The sequence below is a fragment of the Tasmannia lanceolata genome, unplaced genomic scaffold (genome assembly GCF_043159265.1).
Source record: "Tasmannia lanceolata isolate RefF3 unplaced genomic scaffold, GAP_Taslan_0.1 ptg000012l, whole genome shotgun sequence".
NCBI lineage: Eukaryota > Viridiplantae > Streptophyta > Magnoliopsida > Canellales > Winteraceae > Tasmannia > Tasmannia lanceolata.
The window spans coordinates 34,479,534-34,501,179 of record NW_027518689.1 but is presented as its reverse complement, the minus strand read 5'-3'; the positions used below and the strand labels follow the sequence as shown (position 1 = coordinate 34,501,179).

General features: G+C 40.0%; 2 protein-coding genes across 2 annotated transcripts; one reads left to right on the top strand and one right to left on the bottom strand.

Moving 5' to 3' along the window:
- Positions 1 to 750: 750 nt before the first annotated feature.
- On the bottom strand, positions 751 to 6,307 carry LOC143887241 (WAT1-related protein At4g01440-like). Its single transcript, XM_077391353.1, has 6 exons — positions 6,055 to 6,307; positions 4,669 to 4,731; positions 3,760 to 3,876; positions 2,990 to 3,407; positions 1,238 to 1,389; positions 751 to 1,141 (listed from the first exon to the last, which is right to left on the bottom strand). Exons 1-6 carry the CDS (start codon positions 6,240 to 6,242, stop codon positions 1,009 to 1,011), a joined length of 1,071 nt encoding a protein of 356 aa, XP_077247468.1. The 5' UTR covers positions 6,243 to 6,307; the 3' UTR covers positions 751 to 1,008.
- A 5,803-nt stretch (positions 6,308 to 12,110) lies between these two features.
- On the top strand, positions 12,111 to 21,212 carry LOC143887944 (large ribosomal subunit protein uL6-like). Its single transcript, XM_077392193.1, has 3 exons — positions 12,111 to 12,585; positions 20,702 to 20,824; positions 20,917 to 21,212. Exons 1-3 carry the CDS (start codon positions 12,223 to 12,225, stop codon positions 21,001 to 21,003), a joined length of 573 nt encoding a protein of 190 aa, XP_077248308.1. The 5' UTR covers positions 12,111 to 12,222; the 3' UTR covers positions 21,004 to 21,212.
- Positions 21,213 to 21,646: the final 434 nt, after the last annotated feature.

Here is a 21,646-nt window from a genome sequence, read left to right as displayed (position 1 = left end):
AAGATTTGGGAAAATGCTATTTCCTATTCTCTTAATATTTTGTTTCCTAAAGCTGAGTTATCATTTTCTTATTTAGTTTGTTTTCTAGATTTGATAAGCTATAGTTGCTTTTCTTATTTAGTTAGTTTTTAGCCTAGGGAAAGTTTAGTGTTTTAGGTAGATATGCTAATATAATTTTAGCTTCTTTTTAGATTTTGGAAATCTTTTTGAAATGTAATAAAAGAGATGAAGGATTGGAATTGGGGAGTTTTTGAGATTGAATAAAATTTTATCTTCACGGCATACGTGAGATTTCGTACGAGTTCTTCTTGTTACTTGTTCTCTCTTGGTTTTGTTTGATCTTGGTTTTTGGGCTGCGCCAGAGTCAAATTTCTTTTACCTTGGCCGTGCCGCGCTTCAACCCCATGTTTCTTGTTTTGCCCGTTAATTAAAACTCTCCTTTGACTCTCCCGAACTATGACCGTGTAACCGAGTACTCAACCACATCAACCGAGTATCCGACCACGTCGTGTCGAGTCAACTAAGATTTTCTTCGGTAGTGTTCTGACCCGCATCTGCGTTTTGAATCACTGAAGTTACCCATTCTCGCTGGCCCTCCCATTGGAGCATTTAGGTGTAACCGTGTAAGGCAGAAACATATAGAACGAAAAGAAAATTTTTTTGGGTCCATTAGTCTTGCACTTTTTGTACAAAGCATGATAAATTTTCTATTTTGGAAAAAAATTCCATGGAATATAAGTCAACCAAATGTTCGAAAATTCATTTTTTATATAAAAAATCCAAGATAAATTTTCCCTCCCTGCAAAGCGTTTGTAAAAGAGGGAATTCGGACCAATACAACTCTCTCAGTTCTTGTGTTCTTTTCAACCGTTCACACTCTTTCCTTTGAGAGGTTACAATCGCCCGGAAAACTAATAAGACTCAAAACAATCATAAAAAAAGAAAAGAAAAGAAAAAGAAAGACTCAGTGACACGGTCATGTCTGCTGTAACTGACTCAGTGACTCAGTCACACCTGCGTCAACTCACTATCTCCTTCATCAATGGCTCGAACTTGTTTGGTCACATAATTTTGCACCTCCATGCTCTTACCCCACAGCAGAATATAAAGCCCAATGATTACTAGGATAGATCCCAAAACGCTGCAAATTAGAATACCATTAGGAAGGTTAGTAACATAGTGTGTAAAATGAAAACTCGTGAACTCAACTCAGAACTCGGTTGCGTCATTATATTACCTTCCGAGTTGAAGTGATCTCCGAAAAACAAAAAAGTCTATGATTGCCACATTTATCTGAATTAGGGGGCTGAATGCTGCAGTAAAAACAGGACCTCTTTTTCTCACACACCATGACATCACTAGGAAGCATAAGCCCGACCCCACAGTCCCCTGCATCAATCAATGGTAAAAAATGAACTGAAATCAACCTAAACTCGACCCCCTAGGGGGAGTGAAAATATCAATGCCCTTGCCCAACTTCTTCCATGTGTAGGATTGGTTTTCCAGGTGGTCTTATATTCAGGATAGCGTGTTCTGTATAAAATCTGTCCCATATGATTTCTATCCTTTTTATCATGAGTAAGTGGAATTCCACCTTTTGGTTGGAATCACACTTATCCTTATTTTTTGGAGATAAAGTGTTCTTTTGTGATACATCTTATCATGGATAGTTGTGCAGCCAACAACGAATAACTTGTACCCTGGAATCAAATAGCCTAAAAAAATCACTCCCTAGATTAGGGTGCAACTCAGTTGAATTTTTTGGGAATTTGGGTTGAGCTTTTACCATAAAATATCATTGCCTTTTTTTGGGCAATGATATTTTCACTCCCCCTAGAGTAGGCATTCGCAGCCCTTACAACGTGAACAGTAGGCAACTTTAACGCTTTTTGACGTCAAATCATGTTAAAAGGGGTGTGAATTAGTACTCCCGGGGGAGTGAAAATATCATTGCCCTTTTTTTTATTGGCAAGAAAGAAGTTGGTTATGGATGCCATGTGTATGTTATTATCCAAATTTAGTTTTAGGGCATGTTTGGCAACCATGAAATATTAGAGTGGCCAGGTACGCCGTTTAGACTCTCTTTAAAACTTTTGCAGTGAAAAAAACTCAGTTTTTTTTTGTGGAAAACGTTTTAAACACGTTTTAGAGGTATTAAATTCGTTTCTCGGGCCAACTTTCCAACTTAAACCCCACCATAATTTGTAAATGTGACAATTTCAAACAGTTTTTATTGTGTTTCCGTATTTTTTACTAAAATTTTTAACCAGTACGTATTAAACTTGAATTTTTCCAGTCCTGTTTTTTTTTTTTAAATTGCCGAAACACACTTTGCTAGCTATGGGTAGGAGAGAGGGGCAGCCTGAAAACCCCTGAAAAACAGGGGGGAAAAAACCCCAATTTGAGGTAGTGTATTTTTCCACTGTTTTTTAAGGATTTCTAATTGCCCTCCCCCCTGTCAGCTCTTATTTTACAGTTGTCCCATGAATATTCCATAGAATAATTTTTCATGGTTGCCAACACATGCCCTCATCCTACTCATGCAAAGCAGGTTAATTACCAATCTTTTCCTCTTTAAGTTATAGACTTCTCAAGACCCTATTTGGAAAACTGAATCTTGGTGTATCCGTTGTAAGAAAACCGTTGATCTTCATCAAATGGTAATGCCGGATAGGGCCCGCTACTTGATGTAGGTAGGGATGGTAGACCTCCCTTTTAGAATGAGATGGGCTACATGCATATCTCACACTAGATGTTACCATATCAATAAAGATCGAGGATCCGGGTACAAGTTGGGCCCGGTCGGGTCAGGCTGGGCGGGGCCATGCTTTTGTGAATTGGATTAGACCTGCTTGTTTAGAAAATAAAAGCTAGACCCAAAAGCCCAAATAGTGGCCCAATTTGCACCCCCTAAGCATGGGTGTTTTCTATGTTTACAGCAAATTAAGATCGATATAACATTCATGACCACGAACAAAATCTTGCTTACCGCGTATACGACCGTTATGACCTGAAATTTCCCTTTTAAAGCCCATGACGAAGTATCCCTTTCTAAGACAAAGCTCAAGATTGCCGACTGAAAGGCGCTCAAGAAGGTTATAATGGAAGTGCTGGAGTAGAGACATGGGTACTTCTTTCCCACCTTTGCTTGAATGAGAAACCATGAAGACCAACATAAGCAGCCACCGATCAAAGCTAACGATCCGATGGCCCATTTCTCGGCCTTATGATCTTGAACATGATTGATGGGTAGGATTGCATGGGTCGCCATGGCAGGAAAATGTGATGATGTGTTAGTTAAGGTCTTGCCTCTATAGAGTGTTAACAACACCGCGCCACCAACGCACACAGTTGCACCCAACACCTTAGCTTTCCCTGCTTTGTTCTTCAAATTCACAGTCTCTAATCTGTAGACAATTTTTCACATTAAGGATTGAAGAATTTTAAAATTTTGGTAGGGAGGAAATGAGAGGTTGGTCATTGCAGTATGAATGATTAAATAACACCAAGTCAAATAGCTTAAGCTTTTGGAGTAATTGGTTGTTTCACATCGTACGAGAGTCATTGCCTCACAGTGGGTGATAGGTTCTAAACACAAGGACTCCTTGATATTAAAAATCCAGGTGTATGGCCAACCCAAAAGAGGGGCCACATGTGCCACTTGTACGGCCGACCCAAAAAAGAAGGGCCACACATGAAGCTTAAGCTTTTGGAGTAATTGTTGTTTCACAATTGAACGCAGTTAAGATAGATTCATACCTTAAGGGAAGAGCCATTATAAAGGTGACCACGGGCACCACATTAATGAAGGCACAAGAGAAGGTAGCAGAGGTGTAGCCAATTCCAAGGAGGAAGAAATATTGAGTGAGTGTGGCCCTATAATGCAATTAGCAAATCAAAATGTTTCAATAAGAAATACAAAACTTTAGACACAAAACGTACAGCTATCTACTGAAGTGTTTTGGCTCAATCCTATTCCCCCCCCCCCCCCCCCCACACGCACACACACACACATATATTTTTTTACTACACCGTGCATAGCCGTCCATTATACAAAAGAAGTCTAGTGGCCCCACCACCTTAATGATCTAAACCATTTATTGGTTGGTCGATCCCTGCCATAGACAGGTGGTCCCCTCACTCTTCTGCATAGGATAGACCTAACCCTATGATTTATTGGTGTAACTCGGAAAGTTCATAAAACAATGGAAACCTCCACAAATCAAAGGGTTGTGACCATGCTATGGAGAAAATTTTGAGGTATGTTCTATTTAAGGTGGAGACCAGCAAATGAATGGTTTAGATCATCCAAAGATGTAGGCCCCAAGATAATTTTTTGGAAATGATATCTTGACCAAGAGTAAGACCCAATGGGAGAACTGAACAATGAGAATGCGCCATGTGTGAAAAAAAAAAAATATACTTTTTTGTTGAATTTGCTAAACCTAAGGGCTGGCTTACATCACTTTTTATGTTATGGGGAGAACCCACTTGTTGCGATTCTACGTAAGGTATTTCTCGTAGACCTATCCTGGACCTTATAATCTTTATACAATCTGACAAACCACATAAATCTCGTATTCTATCTTGTGTTTATCTCTACTGTTCTTTTTTAATGTTTTACACTTTCATTGAACAGTAGATCGATGGCAAAGACAAGTTACTTACCCGAGCATTGCACTGAAGAAAAGTTGCCAAAAGATACCAACCGTTAGTTTTGGTCGGCTTTTCCTGCAATAAAAATTGTAACTGTTCATCAACTAAATCCCCTTCTTTTTGTATAAAAAACATTGAAGAAAAATAAAGGAACGCGATGTGGAATAAGGGCCTCTGTCATTAGCCCATATTTTACTTAGATTAAGGGCTTCTTTAGATACCCCTAAAAGTTACTTGGGATTTGCTAGTGTCAGCAGAAGGCATTTCGCGGATGGTTTGTTGCGTCTGATAGCAGCCAGAGAGGCTCACTTTTCAGTAGATTTTATCTTCATTTACGAGGGGCTGCTGTCGGATGCAACAGACCATCCCTTAAATCTTAAATGCCTTCTGCATTGGACGCTAGCAAATCCCAAGTTATTTATTTGCATGTAATCTCATATGCATATAGTCTTATAATTTACATAAAGTTATTCTATATGCAAAAAATAGGCATAAACATGTCTTATATCTATCTTAATGAATGACTTTCATAATGAACTTAATGTTCCACTTACGAACAGGGAGATGATTTTCTCGCACCCCCTTCCCGTGGGATTATGTGCCCCCCCTTTTAACTGAATTGTGGGCAGACTTTAACGCTTTTTGACATAAAATCACGTTAAAAAGGAGGCGCATAATCTTACAGGGGGAGAAAAAATCGTCGCCCTTACAAATAAGATTAACTTAGAATACTTGTTCTGGGTACAAAAGCAGGCTAGAACCCAAAATCTCGTGGTTGCAAAACAAAGTACCTTCCAAACCACTAGATGAGCATGAGTTTAACTTAGAATAATCTTATTCACAAATAATGACCGATTTTGGTGGGTATTCAAAGAGGGCCCTAACTAAAAACCTTCATTATGATGGAAATCTGCATCATGGTGATTAACTAAAACCCTTTTGAGTTTGAAGATACAAAATGAATCCATGATTTGGGTTAAGACCATTAGCTAATACTTCAAATCCTTGACGTAAGCCACAGTGATAAACTAATAATCCCTTGCTTAATATGCAAAAATTACCATGGATTTAACTAATCAATCGGTATCTAATTCACCCAAAATCAGCCCTTTCACTCTTTTGTGAATTGCTGAGATTAAAAAAAGGCTCATCCCAGCCATTCACAAAAAAAGTGAAAGGCCTGATTTAAGGTGAAGCACTTAGTTGCGACGGACGTGAAATAACCTCATGAACATTACCTAATTCTGTTCATATAAAAAACATTTATGACCTATGTAGGCGTAACTCGTAAGCCATGTTATGGGTCATGTTCTTTACCATTACAACGGTCATTAAACTGTGGATTAAAGAAATCCAAAATAAGGATCATGCACATGCATTCTAGTGATTAGCTCTTACCTCTCCAAAACATAGGCAATGGGAGCTAAGAAAAGCGTGGCAATTGTCTGCCTATAGGTGACGAGAACTAAATGTCTCATTCCCTCACGAAGGACTCTCTCCAGAAATATATTTACAATACCAAAGGCTACATCAACAGCCACCATTGCAAAAGCAGGCTTCCATTCACTACACTTGCTTTCAGCCATTGAAGGCTCACTCAACTCTTGTCTTTCTCTTCAACCTCAACCAGTTTTCTTACACTTACACAACCAAAATCCCCATTTTTGTAGACTTCAACAAATGGGTCCCTCAAAACCTTATCCCAGAATAAGTGGGCACAAAGCAAGATTAAATTCTCCAAATCAATTCATTGCTTTAAGCTGTCAATTTTGGCATTTTTTTTGTGTCTCCTTTCTCACTCTTTGATGGATCTCTTTCAACCGTTGAAAATTAATGGGAATCAGAGCTGATCTCACACAAAAACCACCATCGTCCATCATCAAAATGAATTTCCCAACAATCTATCTTGGAATTACGCGGAAAGTTCACAATAGGAGTCTGAAAATGATGTTGAAAGTTGGAATCAGACCTCAAATCATACAATCTGGCTATTCCACACCTGATTTTGTATTCCTTCTTTGACCATTTTTGGGGTTGTTTTTCATGTGATTTTGGTGCAGAGCTCCCCTACTTAATGGTATCTAATGCTTCTACTTTGAGGTAAATAGGCAGAACCCATGTGTCTGCTAGGTGGAACAAAGTGTCAAATCATAAATATTATTTTAGTAGCAATAGAAAGCAGCTGATGCTTCCTCCCAGCTGCAATTGCATGCTTTATTTTATTTTTTGCGTATGGCAGTTGCATCATCTTTTACACTGTTGAGTCATTAATTTAATATTCGTAGAAGAATAGTAGTACTGAAAGACAACGAAATGGATGCTTCATCACGTTGTATACTGTATTCTTTCTTAACATTGTTCTGAGAGGGTTGATGTGATGAAAAGCTAGTAGGGAGATGCCATTCTGTTTTGGTTCACACTCCAGGCTTTTGTTAACATGATCGATATCAGTAATAGTAGTCCAAGCAAAGACTACTTTTCAAATGAGAAAAAACGTGAATGTCATTCAATTAATCTGGTACCACACATTTTGCAATGCAGTTTCTTAAGGATTAGTTAAAACTTCTTTACGATTATATATATATATTTTTAATGGCAAAGAATTAAATAAAAAAGAAAAGAAAAAGAAAACCGGGGAGCCAACCCCCCCCCCCCCCCCCCCCTGCGGAGATCGAGATGATCAAGTACAGGACAACAAAGAAAGAATAAATACAAAGAATATAAGACCAATATATACTAGGGATCTAGGAAGGGAACTGAAAGGCTCCAAAACCGCCCTTGATATTCCCTCCCTGGCTAGTCTATCGGCCTCACTGTTAGCCGATTGTCTTACATGATAGAAAGAGTTCGAGGATCCAGCCACCTGATTCGAGATCTCTTCAATCCACCGCACAAACCTCCAAGGATAGAAAAAAATTGCCCGCAACCCATTTGAATAAGTTCTGAGAGTTTCCCTCTACTGTAACTTCTCGACGTACTTGTCACGCCCTGACCTACTGTGTAGATATTGTCCGGTTCTAGTCATCTACCCTCACCGGTTTTGTTTTCCAGCAGCACTAACCGTGCCCTACCCACGCCGCTGGGCTCGCCCCTTGGAGATGCTAAAAACACGTCTACATGGGGAGAGGAGAAATCCACATATATAGCCCAGTAACTTTTCCTCCCTTTCCGATGTGGGATCTTTCAATCCCACCCCTTAAGGCCCAGCATCCTCGCTGGCACATCATACTGGATGGGAGGTCCCGCTCTGATACCATATGTCACGCCCCGATCCACTGTGTAGATATTGTCCGGTTTTGGTCATCTACCTTCCCCGGTTTTGTTTTCCAGCAGCACTAACTGTGCTCGACCCACTCTGCGGGGCTCACCCCTTGGACATGCTGAAAATGGGTCTACATAGGGAGAAGAGAATCGCATATACAACCCAGTAACTTTTCCTCCCTTTCCGATGTGAGATCTTTCAGTACGTGCAAGAGATTTTGACAACCCTATCTAGACTTGATCTGATATCGAGATGCACGTTGAACTACCTATATGAGATGAGTTCATGTACAGTTGGAGCTCTAATAAATAAATGCTACATAAATTTATAATCTCTTATATCTTATTGCTTAGACCGGGAAACACACAACATTATTTCTATGCTGATAATATGGTCTTTTTTTCTAATGCTTAATACAAAAATTTAGTGATATAGAGTGCCTTAGGAAAAATTATTCAATGTACATATATACAAGCAAGGTTTTAAATTTCGGGTGAGGATCGAAATCGAAACATTTCAAAACCGAAATTTCCGAAATTTGGTCGAAATTTTGAATATAATATTAATTTTTTAATCCTTTACCAAAATTTCAGTAATTTCGGCCAAAACTTCTGCCCAAAAAAAGCCATTTCCTCAGCCTTTACCGAATTTTGGGATTTCGGTTAAAATTTTGGTTTCGGTTACCCCGAAATTACATACGAAACCGAAATTTAAAACCTTGCATACATACATAATGTATGTAAGCTTATAAAAATTGTTTGTCTCTTCAGTGAAATTCGTTGTAGTGGATGATGAAACCATGGACTATGTCGTGGCAATGTATGACACCAATGAAATACACAATTAGACGGCAGCACCAGACTTCCACTTGACAGTTACAGTAGTAGGTCGATGAGCTTCTTGCCATCCATATAGAACCTGGTGCATAGAAACGTGGACCAGGCAAGGATAAAGAGTTGGGCAAAGGAAGTCCCACGTGATTAGGATAAGAGGGTGATGGACAACATTTATCTGAAAATTAATACTCTTTATCACCTTATATATAAAACTGTTGGGGGGTATCGCACTGATGGTGGTAGAAAATCTGAAATTGAATTACTTCAAGGCATGATGTCACTTTCCTCAAGACAAAATTTGCCCCCACCAGAAGTTTGCAAAGGGGATCCATGAACTGCCTCAAAGATACAATGAAGCCTAGTAGGAAAAAATTGAAACAGAATGTAAAAACGATTTTGGGGGACTTTGAAAGAGGGTAGAAGTACTACGGATTTCTTAGATTTGCACCTCGAAATTTGTAAATTCGTTTATGTAGTGAAATGGCAGAAATCTGCTCTGTTATATAGAGAATGTGAAAAGATCTGCTACAGGACACCTTTTCAGATCGGTTTGAATCCTGACTGTTAGATCACACCCATCCGCGATTCAATGGTCCGGATTGATCCTGGAGTGACGGTTGGGTTGTGTAAAACCTGCGTCCCCCCTATAGCCGCTAGATTGTGACTGATCACCATTCCATGGCTTGTTCGTTGGGAAGTGAATGGACATGCCCTGCAAACCACGCTCCGCGCGGACGTTGTGTTGCACCATCTCACAGTTCAACCCATGGCTAACCCATTGTGCAAGAAAGCAAAGAAGAGAAGTGGGTAATACTTTATATACCCATCTCTTTCCTTTGCCACATCCGATGTACAACTATTTTTTCCCAACCCACTTTCTACTCTCTTTGCAAAAAGCAACTTTATTAAAGAAAACATTTTTGTTTTCCGAAACAAGTTTGAAATACATTCTCCGAACACCCTAATTTTGACTAAAATCATATGATTTTGAAAACCAAAATCTCTAACAAATACGACCACCAATGATATTAATTATTCGAGCTCCAACTGTATTTTTAAATCCTATGGATGTTATACTACCGATATGAGATGGGGTGTACTCTTAAAACGAAAATATATTACCAAGATACTTTTAATGGAGAATTTCTATGGTGGCCGACCGTCAAACAACAAGGGCAGAGCGAGAAAAAACTCTCCCCCTTGATTTTTGATCCAGGTCAAACCCCCTAACTTTCCCCCTGATAAAATACTGGTGATTTTAATCACTAACACAATATTCCTAACCCATGTCATTTAAGATATCCCAACTTTGCCTTTGCTAGGCCCCATTGACTTTGTGAAAGAGCATTGCTAGCACAACTTGCACGTGTAGAAATAGAGGCAACACCCCGCCCCCCATTGGTTGGTCTTCATGCAACGCGTGCAGCCAATGGGGGCATGAACATCCCCATGGTTCAATCCATCTTTTTAATGCATCTCACCTTTTTTTGTAGCTAAAGGCAATGGCTTTTGTTTCAAGAGAAATCACTTAATATATTGTTTGACCTTGTCCCAATCAAAACTAAGAAGAGAACTAAATCACTTTTAAGTGTGGATAGTCATTGCCTGTATCCCGTATGGCGCCAAATGAAGCCATTGTCCCAATTATTTTGGCATACGACTTCCAGCACTAACAGAAGATCAGGATGTGCCTCCCTAGTCACAATCACACTTGGGGATTGATCTGCCATTAGGACTTGAGGCCAGCAATCAGAGGGTGAGAGGTAAGGCCTCGGGCATGCATATCATCTATTAAGCTTACGGATCCAGCTAACTTCGCCCTTAGTTGTAGTTTTTTTGATGACATAGGGTATTCCCATCCCATTTAGGGCGAGACTAATCCCTATGGATGCACGTAATCACCTGTAAACCACGTGCGTCGGGTAACTCCAAGGGGACTCGAACTGAGCTATGAGGAGAAAACCCACGACACTAGCCGACATGCCAACCCCGACTGGGTAACTTTGCCCTTCGTTTATGACAGGGCTACCATACTAACAAGAGCATGATAGGGCATTTACACTTTCAAAGCAAAGTGAGCGCCTATTATACAGTGGTCCCCCTACGCCTATAACATAATTTAAGTAGTAAGGCTCCTTCCTAATAGGGTGGCTTGAGCCAAAACTAGGGCCTTTCATTAAGCTAATTCGCCCAAACAATAGAACAAGGAGAGCTCTGGCTACGGTGATAACAACTACTAGTTTCCTAAGGATGCTTTTCCCCCCCTTTTTTTTTTTTTTTAACATCCCTGAGATATAGGCTTGTCCCCAACCATTGAGTCTGTTTGGGGTGTGTGTGTGTCTGTAACTGTGTATTGGGGCGTGGGTAAGGAATTGATTCATTCAATGGAGCCGCAACAAACAAAAACAACAAAACAACTAGATAAGCTTATGAATTTGGCCTACGTGTGGTCCCACTTTTGGGTTTGGCCATTGCATGCGGATTTTGCTATCAAGGAGCTTTGAACCCAGACAGTTGCTCTTAGGTATGAGCTTTCGAAGAAACGGTTCTTTTTGCTTGTGAACAAGTTGGAATTCATTTTTCTTCTAAAGCCGCTGTCACTGTCAGAGTTCTTAAAAGTCCATCGAGATTGCTATTCAGGTTCAAATTTATAGCAATAAGTGTGAAACTACCGGTTACTCCAACAACTCAAGCTAATGAAGAAGGCGTCATTTATCTTTTATACTTCAGCACTCCCCCTCACATGTAGCCCCTATTTTTTAGGGTTGGCCTACACGTGACACATGTGGTCCCACTTTGAGTTTGGCCATTGCATATGGATTTTGCTATCAAGGATGTTTGAACCCAGACATTTGCTCTGATACCATATGACAACTACCATGTCTTATCATAGAGTAACTGGTAGTTTTCACATGTTATTCGAGTAATGCCTAGGTTCAAACCTCCTTGTTGTCGTCGTGAGATTTTATACGGGTACGAAATGAAGTCTAATATTTTTGGGTGATGATAAATTCATAAGATTTCGCCCCCCTGTAGAATTATGCTTGAACTAAAAAGGCGTTAAAGTTAGCCCACAATTCACGTAACCAGGGGGGTGCATAATCTTACAGCTGGGCGAAAAAATAATCTCCCAAAGGTCTGCCACATATCCTCCTTTCAAGGGGTGCGAATTATCTTACAAGGGGTGCGAATTTATCATTGCCCATAATCTTTCAAAAGATCTGTAGGGCCTACTTCACAGGATCATCCAAACCCTCGACAGAACGGAGGGTTAGGATATTGAATCAGGGATAAAAAGACAAAATATAGGGCGCCCTCGTAAAAATAAGGGGGCGCGGGAATTAGGCCCCAATAACGAAACCCTAAAAACCCTAGATCTCTCACGACTCAAAACTCCTCCTTTCAATTTGCTTTCTCTCCACCCAAACCCTAACCCTCACCGTAAATTTCTCACGCCCCTAGAGAAAGATGAAGACGATCTTGGCTTCCCAGACCATGGACATACCTGAAGGGGTTTCAGTAAAAGTAAAAGCCAAGATCATAGAGGTGGAGGGCCCTAGGGGAAAGCTCATCAGGAACTTCAAGCATCTGAACCTTGATTTCCAACTAATCGAGCGCGGAAAAAAGCTCAAGGTCGATGCCTGGTTCGGTTCTAGAAAAACCATGGCCGCGATCCGTACTGCCATAAGCCACGTACAAAACCTAATCACTGGTGTCACCAAGGGTTATCGCTACAAAATGCGATTTGTCTACGCCCATTTTCCGATCAACGCAAGCATCACCAGTGGCAACAAGAGCATCGAGATCCGTAACTTTCTCGGAGAGAAGCGGGTATAATATCATTTTTTCACACTAAGATCCATTTATCTTTGTATTATTTGTATTCATCTTGTTATTATTGTCTGTTTCATATCTATTTTGCGAGATCTAGGGTTTTTTATTTTTTGTGTGTGTTTAGGTATACGATTTGGTGTAGAGTTTTATGTGATTTGATGGATTGGTGATGATGTATTATTGTTTTTTGTTGTAAATATCGTGTGTTAATGGTGTCTTATTGTTTGTATCTTCCTGTTTGGATCCATGTTATGTTTACTTGGAAATCAGAAGCTGTCATTTTCTGCAGCATCCTTTTTCTTTCTATTTTGTTGAATTGCATTCTTTTGGTGGTAAGCTACTAATAGTTGGATCTCTTTTACTCAACTCAACTAAGCCTTTGTCCCAAACTAGTTGGGAAATAGTTGGTAGTTGGTTCTCTTTTCAACTCAAGGAAGCTACTAATAGTTGGTTTGAAGTTCCTGATTGTGTGAATATACTGAATTAGGATACTCTTTACATTCATGATGTTTAATTGAAATCGTAGAAAGCGCACACCAACCTAGAAATTCTAACTACCAAATCAGTGTCATTCAAATGTGCTTCTATTTCAGATAAAAAGTGCGGCATTCAAGTGGACTGGTTTATTTATTACAATAACAGAAATTGATAAAAAGAGCAGGGGAACTTGAAACTGAACTTTGATGGGTCAGGTTTGAGGAATCCATCCCCACCAAAACACATACCGATTCCAAAATGTAAGTGTATTAGTGGGTATACAATACCAGTATGTATTACATAATTATATTTATATAAAATGCATGTAAAATTTATAATTTTTTTATGAATTACATGTGAAATCTGACCCTAGTGACTGAGACATACCTTGATGCGGATATAAACCGAAAAGACGGGATACACCTCACCCAGGCTATAGTGAAGGCAATGATTTTAGTGAAAAGAAACTAAGAACCATTGACTAAAAGATAAGAAGATAAAAGGGCATGGAACCATTGATAATGGGAACTGCTGTTAAAGGACGGTTTATCATGGCGACTTATAAACTGTAATACTGTAATAGTGTGAAGAATGAAGGGAGTCAAACTACAAATCACATCCAAAATAGTTAGAAGAATGAAAACACAGAGATAGCTCACAAGAATACTAGCAAGAAATAATTGACTATTGAGCAGCATAGAGGATCAGCTAAAAGTTGGTTATGCAGCTAGGTAAACCCGCAGCCTTTCAAAGGGATTCATCAAATCAAGCCAACACTCAATAAAACACAAGAATCTTGACACACTAGCCATAGGTATGGCATTATTGATATTCTGATAAAGGCATCTCATCTTGTTAAATTCTTCACGTATACACCAAACAACACAAAAGATCCATGCAATCACTTAGCTCATTGCTATCACTTTCTTTGCATACGTTGCAGACCGGCAACAATAGCAGAGAAGAGTTACCACCAAAAAAGGGAAAAATAAAAATAACAGGAACTCTAACCTATTTGAGATTATCATTCGGTTCCAGAAACAAACAAATCCGTCCCCTAGAACCAATAGAGAGCAAAGCAATCTGTTATTGATCTAACATCATTGTTAGAAATGAGATTAGGGTTAGATGAGAGGAAGAAGAAGATGAGTGAAGGATGGAGAGCCTCCACTAGGGAGCTCCTCATGTATACGATGTATATATAGGCACTCTAGGGAAACAATGGTACAATGACAATAATACCCCTAATACTCTAAGTAATGATTGAACTACCCTACAACATTATTCAACACTCCCTCTCAAGCTGGAGTGTATTTGTTATGGAACTCTAGTTTGGTACAAAGAAAACTACAACAAACAACTAAAAAGTAACAAAAAGTACATAATCTCATACACACATCCAGCCTGGTATAGCACTCCTCAAGCTGGTGTAGTGAATACATAAGGAAAGCATAACAAAAGATAACATCCACCATGAGAGTATGGTTCGAGATCAGCGGCCACAAAAAAGGAACAACTCCCCCTGAAGTAGCACTACGGCGAAAGCAGTCACAACTGAATCTTCACCTGAATGAGAACCCGGCAAATAAGTTTGGAACCATGAAGGATCGAACCGTGCACCTCGACAGGGGAATAACAACAATCCACCGAGCAAAAAAGGCACACCTAAAGTGCGCACATGAGCAACGACGAAGCACCACGAGCAGGAACACCAGTTAAGCAGCACCACACCATAGAAGATAACAACCAATGGGGCAACCATCGAAGACAAGGTCGACGGGAAACTGTCGCCTGGAGAGAAGAAAAGATAGAGTAGATAGCTAACCAACGATGGGAAACCATCGTCTGGTGACAAGGTCGACGTCATGAACATCGTCGCCAGAAGACAAGAAGAAAAGGAGGGAAAAGATAAACCAACCAACGCCATCGTCTGGAGACTAGGTCGACGACATGAACATCGTCGCCTGAAAAAAGCCGACCAACAATGGGGAAACCATCTCCTGGAAAAGAGTGGTCGGCGGGAAAAGATCGTCGCCGAAAGCCGACCAACAATGGATATGGAAGGAATCGACAGGAAAATGAGGAAGAAGATAACCAACCAACAATGGGAAACCATCGTCTAGAGACAAGGTCGACGGCATGAACATCGTCGCCTGAAAAGGAGCCGACCAACGATGGAGAAACCATCGTCCAGAAAAGAGAGGTCGACGGGAAAAGATCGTATCTTGTAAGAGAGCCGTCCAACGATGGATATGGAAGCCATCGTCTGGAAAAGGAGGGGATAAAGCATAAAGCCAAGAAGATAAAGAGACGAGAGAACGGACAATGTAAAGAGGAGACAACAAGACTGACTAGGGAGCACAACAACACCCCTCGGGCGAGACTACATGAGCCCGGAGAAGACAAGATAACATAAGTAAAGTCGACAACGAGACTAGAGCACATCGAGACAAGACTCACTCAAGGAAAGACAACAAAGAGGACGCCATCAAGAGAAAGAACAACAAGACATGAAAACAAGACAACACTCCCTCAAGAAGACATGAAAACAGGACAACACTCCCTCAAGAAGACAATACTAAGATAAGACTAACAAGAAGACACCACTAACACTCCCCCTCAAGAGAAGACAACAAAGATGATAGCATCAAGAGAAATAACAACACTCCCCCGAAAGAAAAGATACAAAGAACTACTTGAGAACAACAAAGAACTACATGAGAAAATTCCCTCTCAAGTTGAAATTTAAATACCTTCAACTTGCAACGAAATGAAGACAATCTAGACACCACACCTCTCTTGGACATTTTATAGAACACTTGGTGTGCGCCTTGAACACAAGATCAAGCTTTCTCTTAGAAGATCCGGTTGAAAGGGTGAGTTTGGTTGAGGGCAGAGGGGAATTAGCACGGCTTGGGGTTTTCCCTCCCTCTCTTTAGAGAAAAGAAGAATGGAAGATGATAAATTGAGTATGATGAATATGCATAAATAGAGGGGGATTCAAAATAAGAAAGGTTGAAGGATTGTGTACAACCTGACTTTCTGTTTGAGAAGATTCTAGAAAAATGGAAAAAAATAATGACTGTGTACTACCTGGCTTTTTTTATATTAAGATTCCAATATTCTTTGAAAATTGGTAGTACAAGACTTGTGGCAGATACCACCAGAGACCACGTCGGTGTAGTTGGTCTCGACCCAAATTTGCCCATCAATTCCGGTGAGGTGGTGAGGTCGTCGAGAGCCTGAGATGGGTCGTGGTGAACACAAGATGTCTCCGGGCAAAAGTAGACGTGCTTTTGCTTACGGATCTCATTGCTCGATCTCGGGTATTTGGTTCGTGTGAGAAATCCGATCTTAGGGATTGTATATTTTGTTTACTCGATCTTGGGCAAACGTAGACGTGTGCTATCTGCCACAAGTCCTGTACTACCAATTTCAAGGAATATTAGAATATTAATCAGAAAGTTAGGTAGTACACAGTTCTTATTTTCTTCCATTTTTCTGGAATTTTATAAAACAGAAAGTCAGGTTGTTCACAGTCCTTCAGCCTTTCTTATTTTGAATCCTCCTCTATTTATACCTTTCCCTCCTATTCATTTTATCGTCTTCCATTCTTCTTCTTTTTTAAAGATGGAGGGAGGGAAAACTCCAAGCCCTCCTGATTCCCCTTTGCCCTCAGCCAAACTCACCCTTTCAACCGGATCTTCTAAGAGAAAGCTTGAGGTTAGATCATCCTCAGGACAAGCTTCTCCAAAACATGGCTGTTCCCTGTCTCCTGCTGACCCCAAGTCCTCCCTCTACCTCATCTTCACCAACCTCCTGTCCAAGTTCCCCCTCCACCTCCTTTCCAAATCCCAAAGAGTGAGTTGGGGTATGCTCCCCCTCACTTATATATTTATATATAAAAGAGAGAGCATACAGTTGACCACTATGCACTTAGGCAACATACACACAATACACTGCTCACACTCCCACTCAAGCTGGAATGTAAATATTGAGCATTCTGAGCTTGGAACAAATATCAGTTAGTCTAGCCTTGCTTAGGGGCTTGGTGAGAGCATCAACAAGTTGGTCGGCCGACAAAGTGAAGGTAGTGCATATCTCCCTCTGCTGGATCCTGTGACATATGAAATGGCAGTCTACCTCTATGTGCTTTGTGCGCTCATGAAAGACCGGATTGTTAGCAATGTGAATCGTTGCCTTATTGTCACAGTATAGGTGAGCGGGTGAAGACGATGGAAATCCAATCTCAGACAAAAGTGAGCGTAGCCAAATGAGTTCACTGTTAGTATGGGGACATAGCTCGATATTCGGCTTCAGCGCTAGACCTGGCGACAAAATTTTGCTTCTTACTGCGCCAGGACACTGAGTTTCGGCCCACAAAGGTACAATAGCCAGTCGTGGAACGTCTATCGGCAGAATAGCCTCCCCAGTCAGCATCACTGTACCCCTCTCCGATGACCATGTCTTTTGAAAAGCAGCCCTTTTCCTAGGGCGCCTTTCAAATAGCGAAGAATCTGACTCACAGCTGCCAAGTGGGATGTACGGGGAGCATTAATAAACTGGCTAACCCACCCCCACTGCGGTATCTGCCAGGGTCATGAAGTAGGTCACCCTCATTAGGGTAGAGTTTCGTATTTGGATCCATGGGAGTGGTAGCGGGCTTCATACTCAGCGTTCCCGTCTCATCAAGAAGATTAAGCACATACGTCCACTGAGAGAGAGAGAGAGAGAGAGGCTAGTCCATGAATAAGCCACCTCAATTCTCAAAAAATATCTAAGACGACCAAGGTCTTTCGTGGAGAACTCTTTGTGGAGAAAGGGAGAAAAAAAAGAAGGGGAAGAGGAAGAAGAAGAAACAACGATGGTCCCGGTCCCTAGGGATCCAAACCCTAGGGCTCTGATATCATGTTGAAGGAGAAGAGAGTGAAGAGAAAAGAGTGAGTTGGGGTATGCTCCCCCTCATTTATGTATTTATATATGAGAGAGAGAGAGAGAGAGAGAGAGAGAACATACATATAACCACTATGCCCTTAGGCAACACACCACACACACAATACACTTCTAACAGGTGTGATTCGACAAACTCAATCAACCAACAACTAATAGAGATGGAGTGCATCAACCAGCAGTCGGTGAATGGGGACGACAGTGTTTGGGTCCCATCAAATTAATTAAGGCTTGTGCCTATGTCCCGCATGAGATATTGCAGCAGACCCACATCATCTCTCTATGCCCCACCCAAGGAAGCAGGAATCGTTACTTGGTGATTCCCCAGTTTGTGATTCAGAACCGGGAATCTTCTCAATTCTCAAAAAATTGGGAATCCTAATTCAGAATTGGGGGAATCGCAAATCCCACTCTACGGGAATCGCAATTCCCACTCTATGAGAAACGCGTTTCCTATTTACTCTCCTTGTCTCTCGGTAGTCCTCTTCTCTTCTTGGTGGCCCTCTTCTCATCCTCTTCTAGTATTTACACGAAGTCATTTAAGTCCATATACTTAAGATTTACATGTAAAGAAGGGAAAACCCCTCATTTGAATCTATTAAAAATAGTTTCAAGGCCCAAATCTAAAAGGATAAAAAGTCAACTTTCCAGTTATAGTACAAAATTTGAAAAAAAATAGGTTGGGTCAAAATCGTATCTTCCAAATGTGGGGTATTTATCCAATTTAAAAAATTCATAAATTCTATCATGTTCTAACATTACTAAATCTCAAAAGTCCGGTAAAAAAATCTCATAATTTCGTCTCTAAAATGTTTCCATCTTGCCAGGCACTAGTCAACACACCGGTCAACAGACTAGTTAACACAGGCATTTCAGCTGATAGTGATTTTCTTTTAAGTAAATGTCGGATCTTTTAATAAAAAGTGTTTGTTTTTATATTTGGTTGGTTCGTATAATTATTTCTTATATTTTTTTAGTATTATTTTATTTTTAAATTTTTTTAGATATTTAAAAAAATTCTCCAACCCTTCCCGCTTCTGCTACCCGCTCTGACAACCTTGGTCCCACTCCCACCTATATGGAGTGATTTCCAAAGGATCCACTTGACCTTCTTGGTCCATTGACAGGCGTAGTTGCCACCCCTGCCATGATTCAAACTTTTTAAAATCTGATGATAATATCCTCCACACAGGTCTCATCGTCAATCATCTGACCATCCAGTAAAATGCCTTTTATAGAATTTTTCCATACCTGGTCGATGCATCATATGAAAAAGGTGTTTCTATCACCAAACACCTTTTAGTCCCAAAGCTTTTATCTTCGACGTCTACTAATTTCCTCCCATAACAATGTCTAGATGGGATATGCGCATCCGTGGCCAGTGTTTTATGACATGATAATTGTGGTCTTTGAAACCTAGACTTTCAACGTTTGTGCAATTTTGGAAGCCTGCAGCATGGGAATTGCTCCCAAGAAAAATGTGCATAAAAAGTAATCAACAAAAACTATATTATGTATCCAATATTGTCTACTTTCTGAGGTTTTCCTTGAGTACATTTTGCAGACTGCAGACGGTAGACAATCCTTACCTCAGTCTGTTGGGTTTACCTCATTCGTGTTAATCTATAGTCATCTACAAATTTAATGCCAATCTATAGTCATCTACAAATTTAATTTTTAATAAGTTTCTAGCCATTTTTTATCTAATACATTAAAAGTGATTCAGAAAAATAAGGTAATTACCTATGCCACGTGTAAAATAGGCATGATATGTTGGTATTGAAACTAGAATTCTGTCTTTAGTGCTGGTCTATGTTTTCTTTCAGCCAATGATTCAAAGATATGGAGAAACATAGAGATATGTGTCGACTTGGTTAGGATTGGTTTGGTATCTTCTAGATTTCTGAATTACATGTGAAGGTTTGCAAACTGGTCTTTTGGTGGAAATCAAAGACCAACCACCTGAGTGGTAGATTTCCATTGATTGCACTCACTATTGGTGAGGCCCTTCATTATGGGCGCGATCTTCCCTATGATTGTATGTTTTTATCAAGTTGATTTCTGTGTCCTTGGTTTTTCGTAATTTTCTTCCTGTGTCCAGCTCCGTGGTTTCAGAGAAAATCATTGTATGATCACTTATGTTCTCTGCTGAGTTCGTTTATTGGTATGCCGCTCAGTTGATTTGGTCTACAGAATGGGAGGGGGCCTCTTTGAATGCCACCAAAATGTCCTTATTTGTAAATAATAGGACATTAAGATGTCTTTGCATGCCATTAACCATGCCATTTCTAAAACTATTACAGCCATTATTTGCAAATAATCATATTAACTTCAAAACCATTTGCATATGATAAGATTATGAGCAAATACTGTTTTCTTTAAAGGAACATATATATATATATATATATATATATATATATGCAAATAGTTCTTATAGATATCCAAAGAGGCCCTAAGTTTCGTGATTTATTTGGGCCTAGGTAGCTAAACATTGCCTGTCATTTCTGTGCTACATGACAGCATCGGAAGATTGTAATATTTAAGCGCTTTCACTCATCTGGCGAAACAATTCTGTTTTATTGAATATCGGATTCTTGAGCACTCTACAGCTTTCACCTATAGATTTATTTTTATTATTCAATTATTCATTTTTTGAATGCGTGATTGCCTATTGTTTGTAACACAGGTCAGGAAGGTGGATATGCTTAATGGTGTTACAGTTCTTCGGTCTGAGAAGGTTAAGGATGAGCTGGTATTGGATGGCAATGATGTTGAACTAGTTTCTCGATCTGCTGCGCTCATTAACCAGGTACTACTTACTGTCTTGTTTCTCCTTCCATTTTTCTTGAATCTTATTGCAGTACATGTGTTGAGGTGTCACTGTGCAATTTGGTGATACAGAAATGCCATGTGAAGAAAAAGGACATAAGGAAGTTCCTCGATGGTATCTACGTGAGCGAAAGACGAACAATTGCTGATGATGAGTGAGGAAGGAGGCAGCAGCCATTGGTTTATAATTTTCTTTTAAGTTTACCTGATAAGCTTTTTGGATTCAGTTGTCTCAGGACTGCGTAGGATTTTTAAAATGAGGTAGAAATCTTTTGTGGTTTCAATCTTTAGACTATAAATTTTTGTTGAACAGTGTAATCTCTCTGCCGTGGTTTAATGAGTGTTATAAGCATGTTTGGATTGATTAACCATTTTCTTCATTCCATGATCATAGTTAAAAACTTTTCATGGCATGCTTAATCTTTGTTATTTGAGCAGTGCCAGAAACACTCTCTTACAGTGGGGCCATCTTGGTCCTTCTAGTCATGGTTGGTCCAGTTTTGTATACCTGAGGAGGCTATTGATTTAAAGGACAGGTGCAGATATGAAGGCTGTGTTTTTCCTAACGAATATGCACTGGAGTTTTCTAAGCAGAACTTTTTGAGTATTTCCAGTTCTGTTTGTATTGCTGATGGGAAAGTGATATACTCCACCCTTTTCGTCTATGGGGCATCCACTCTAGTGTATTTGTGACTATTATTTATAGTTTTTACACTAGAAGGGGGTGGCCCAGGGAAGAAAAGGGAGCTAATGTCATTTTCCTTGCCGGAATCCTGTTCCAATTCTTCTGTCAATGAAATAT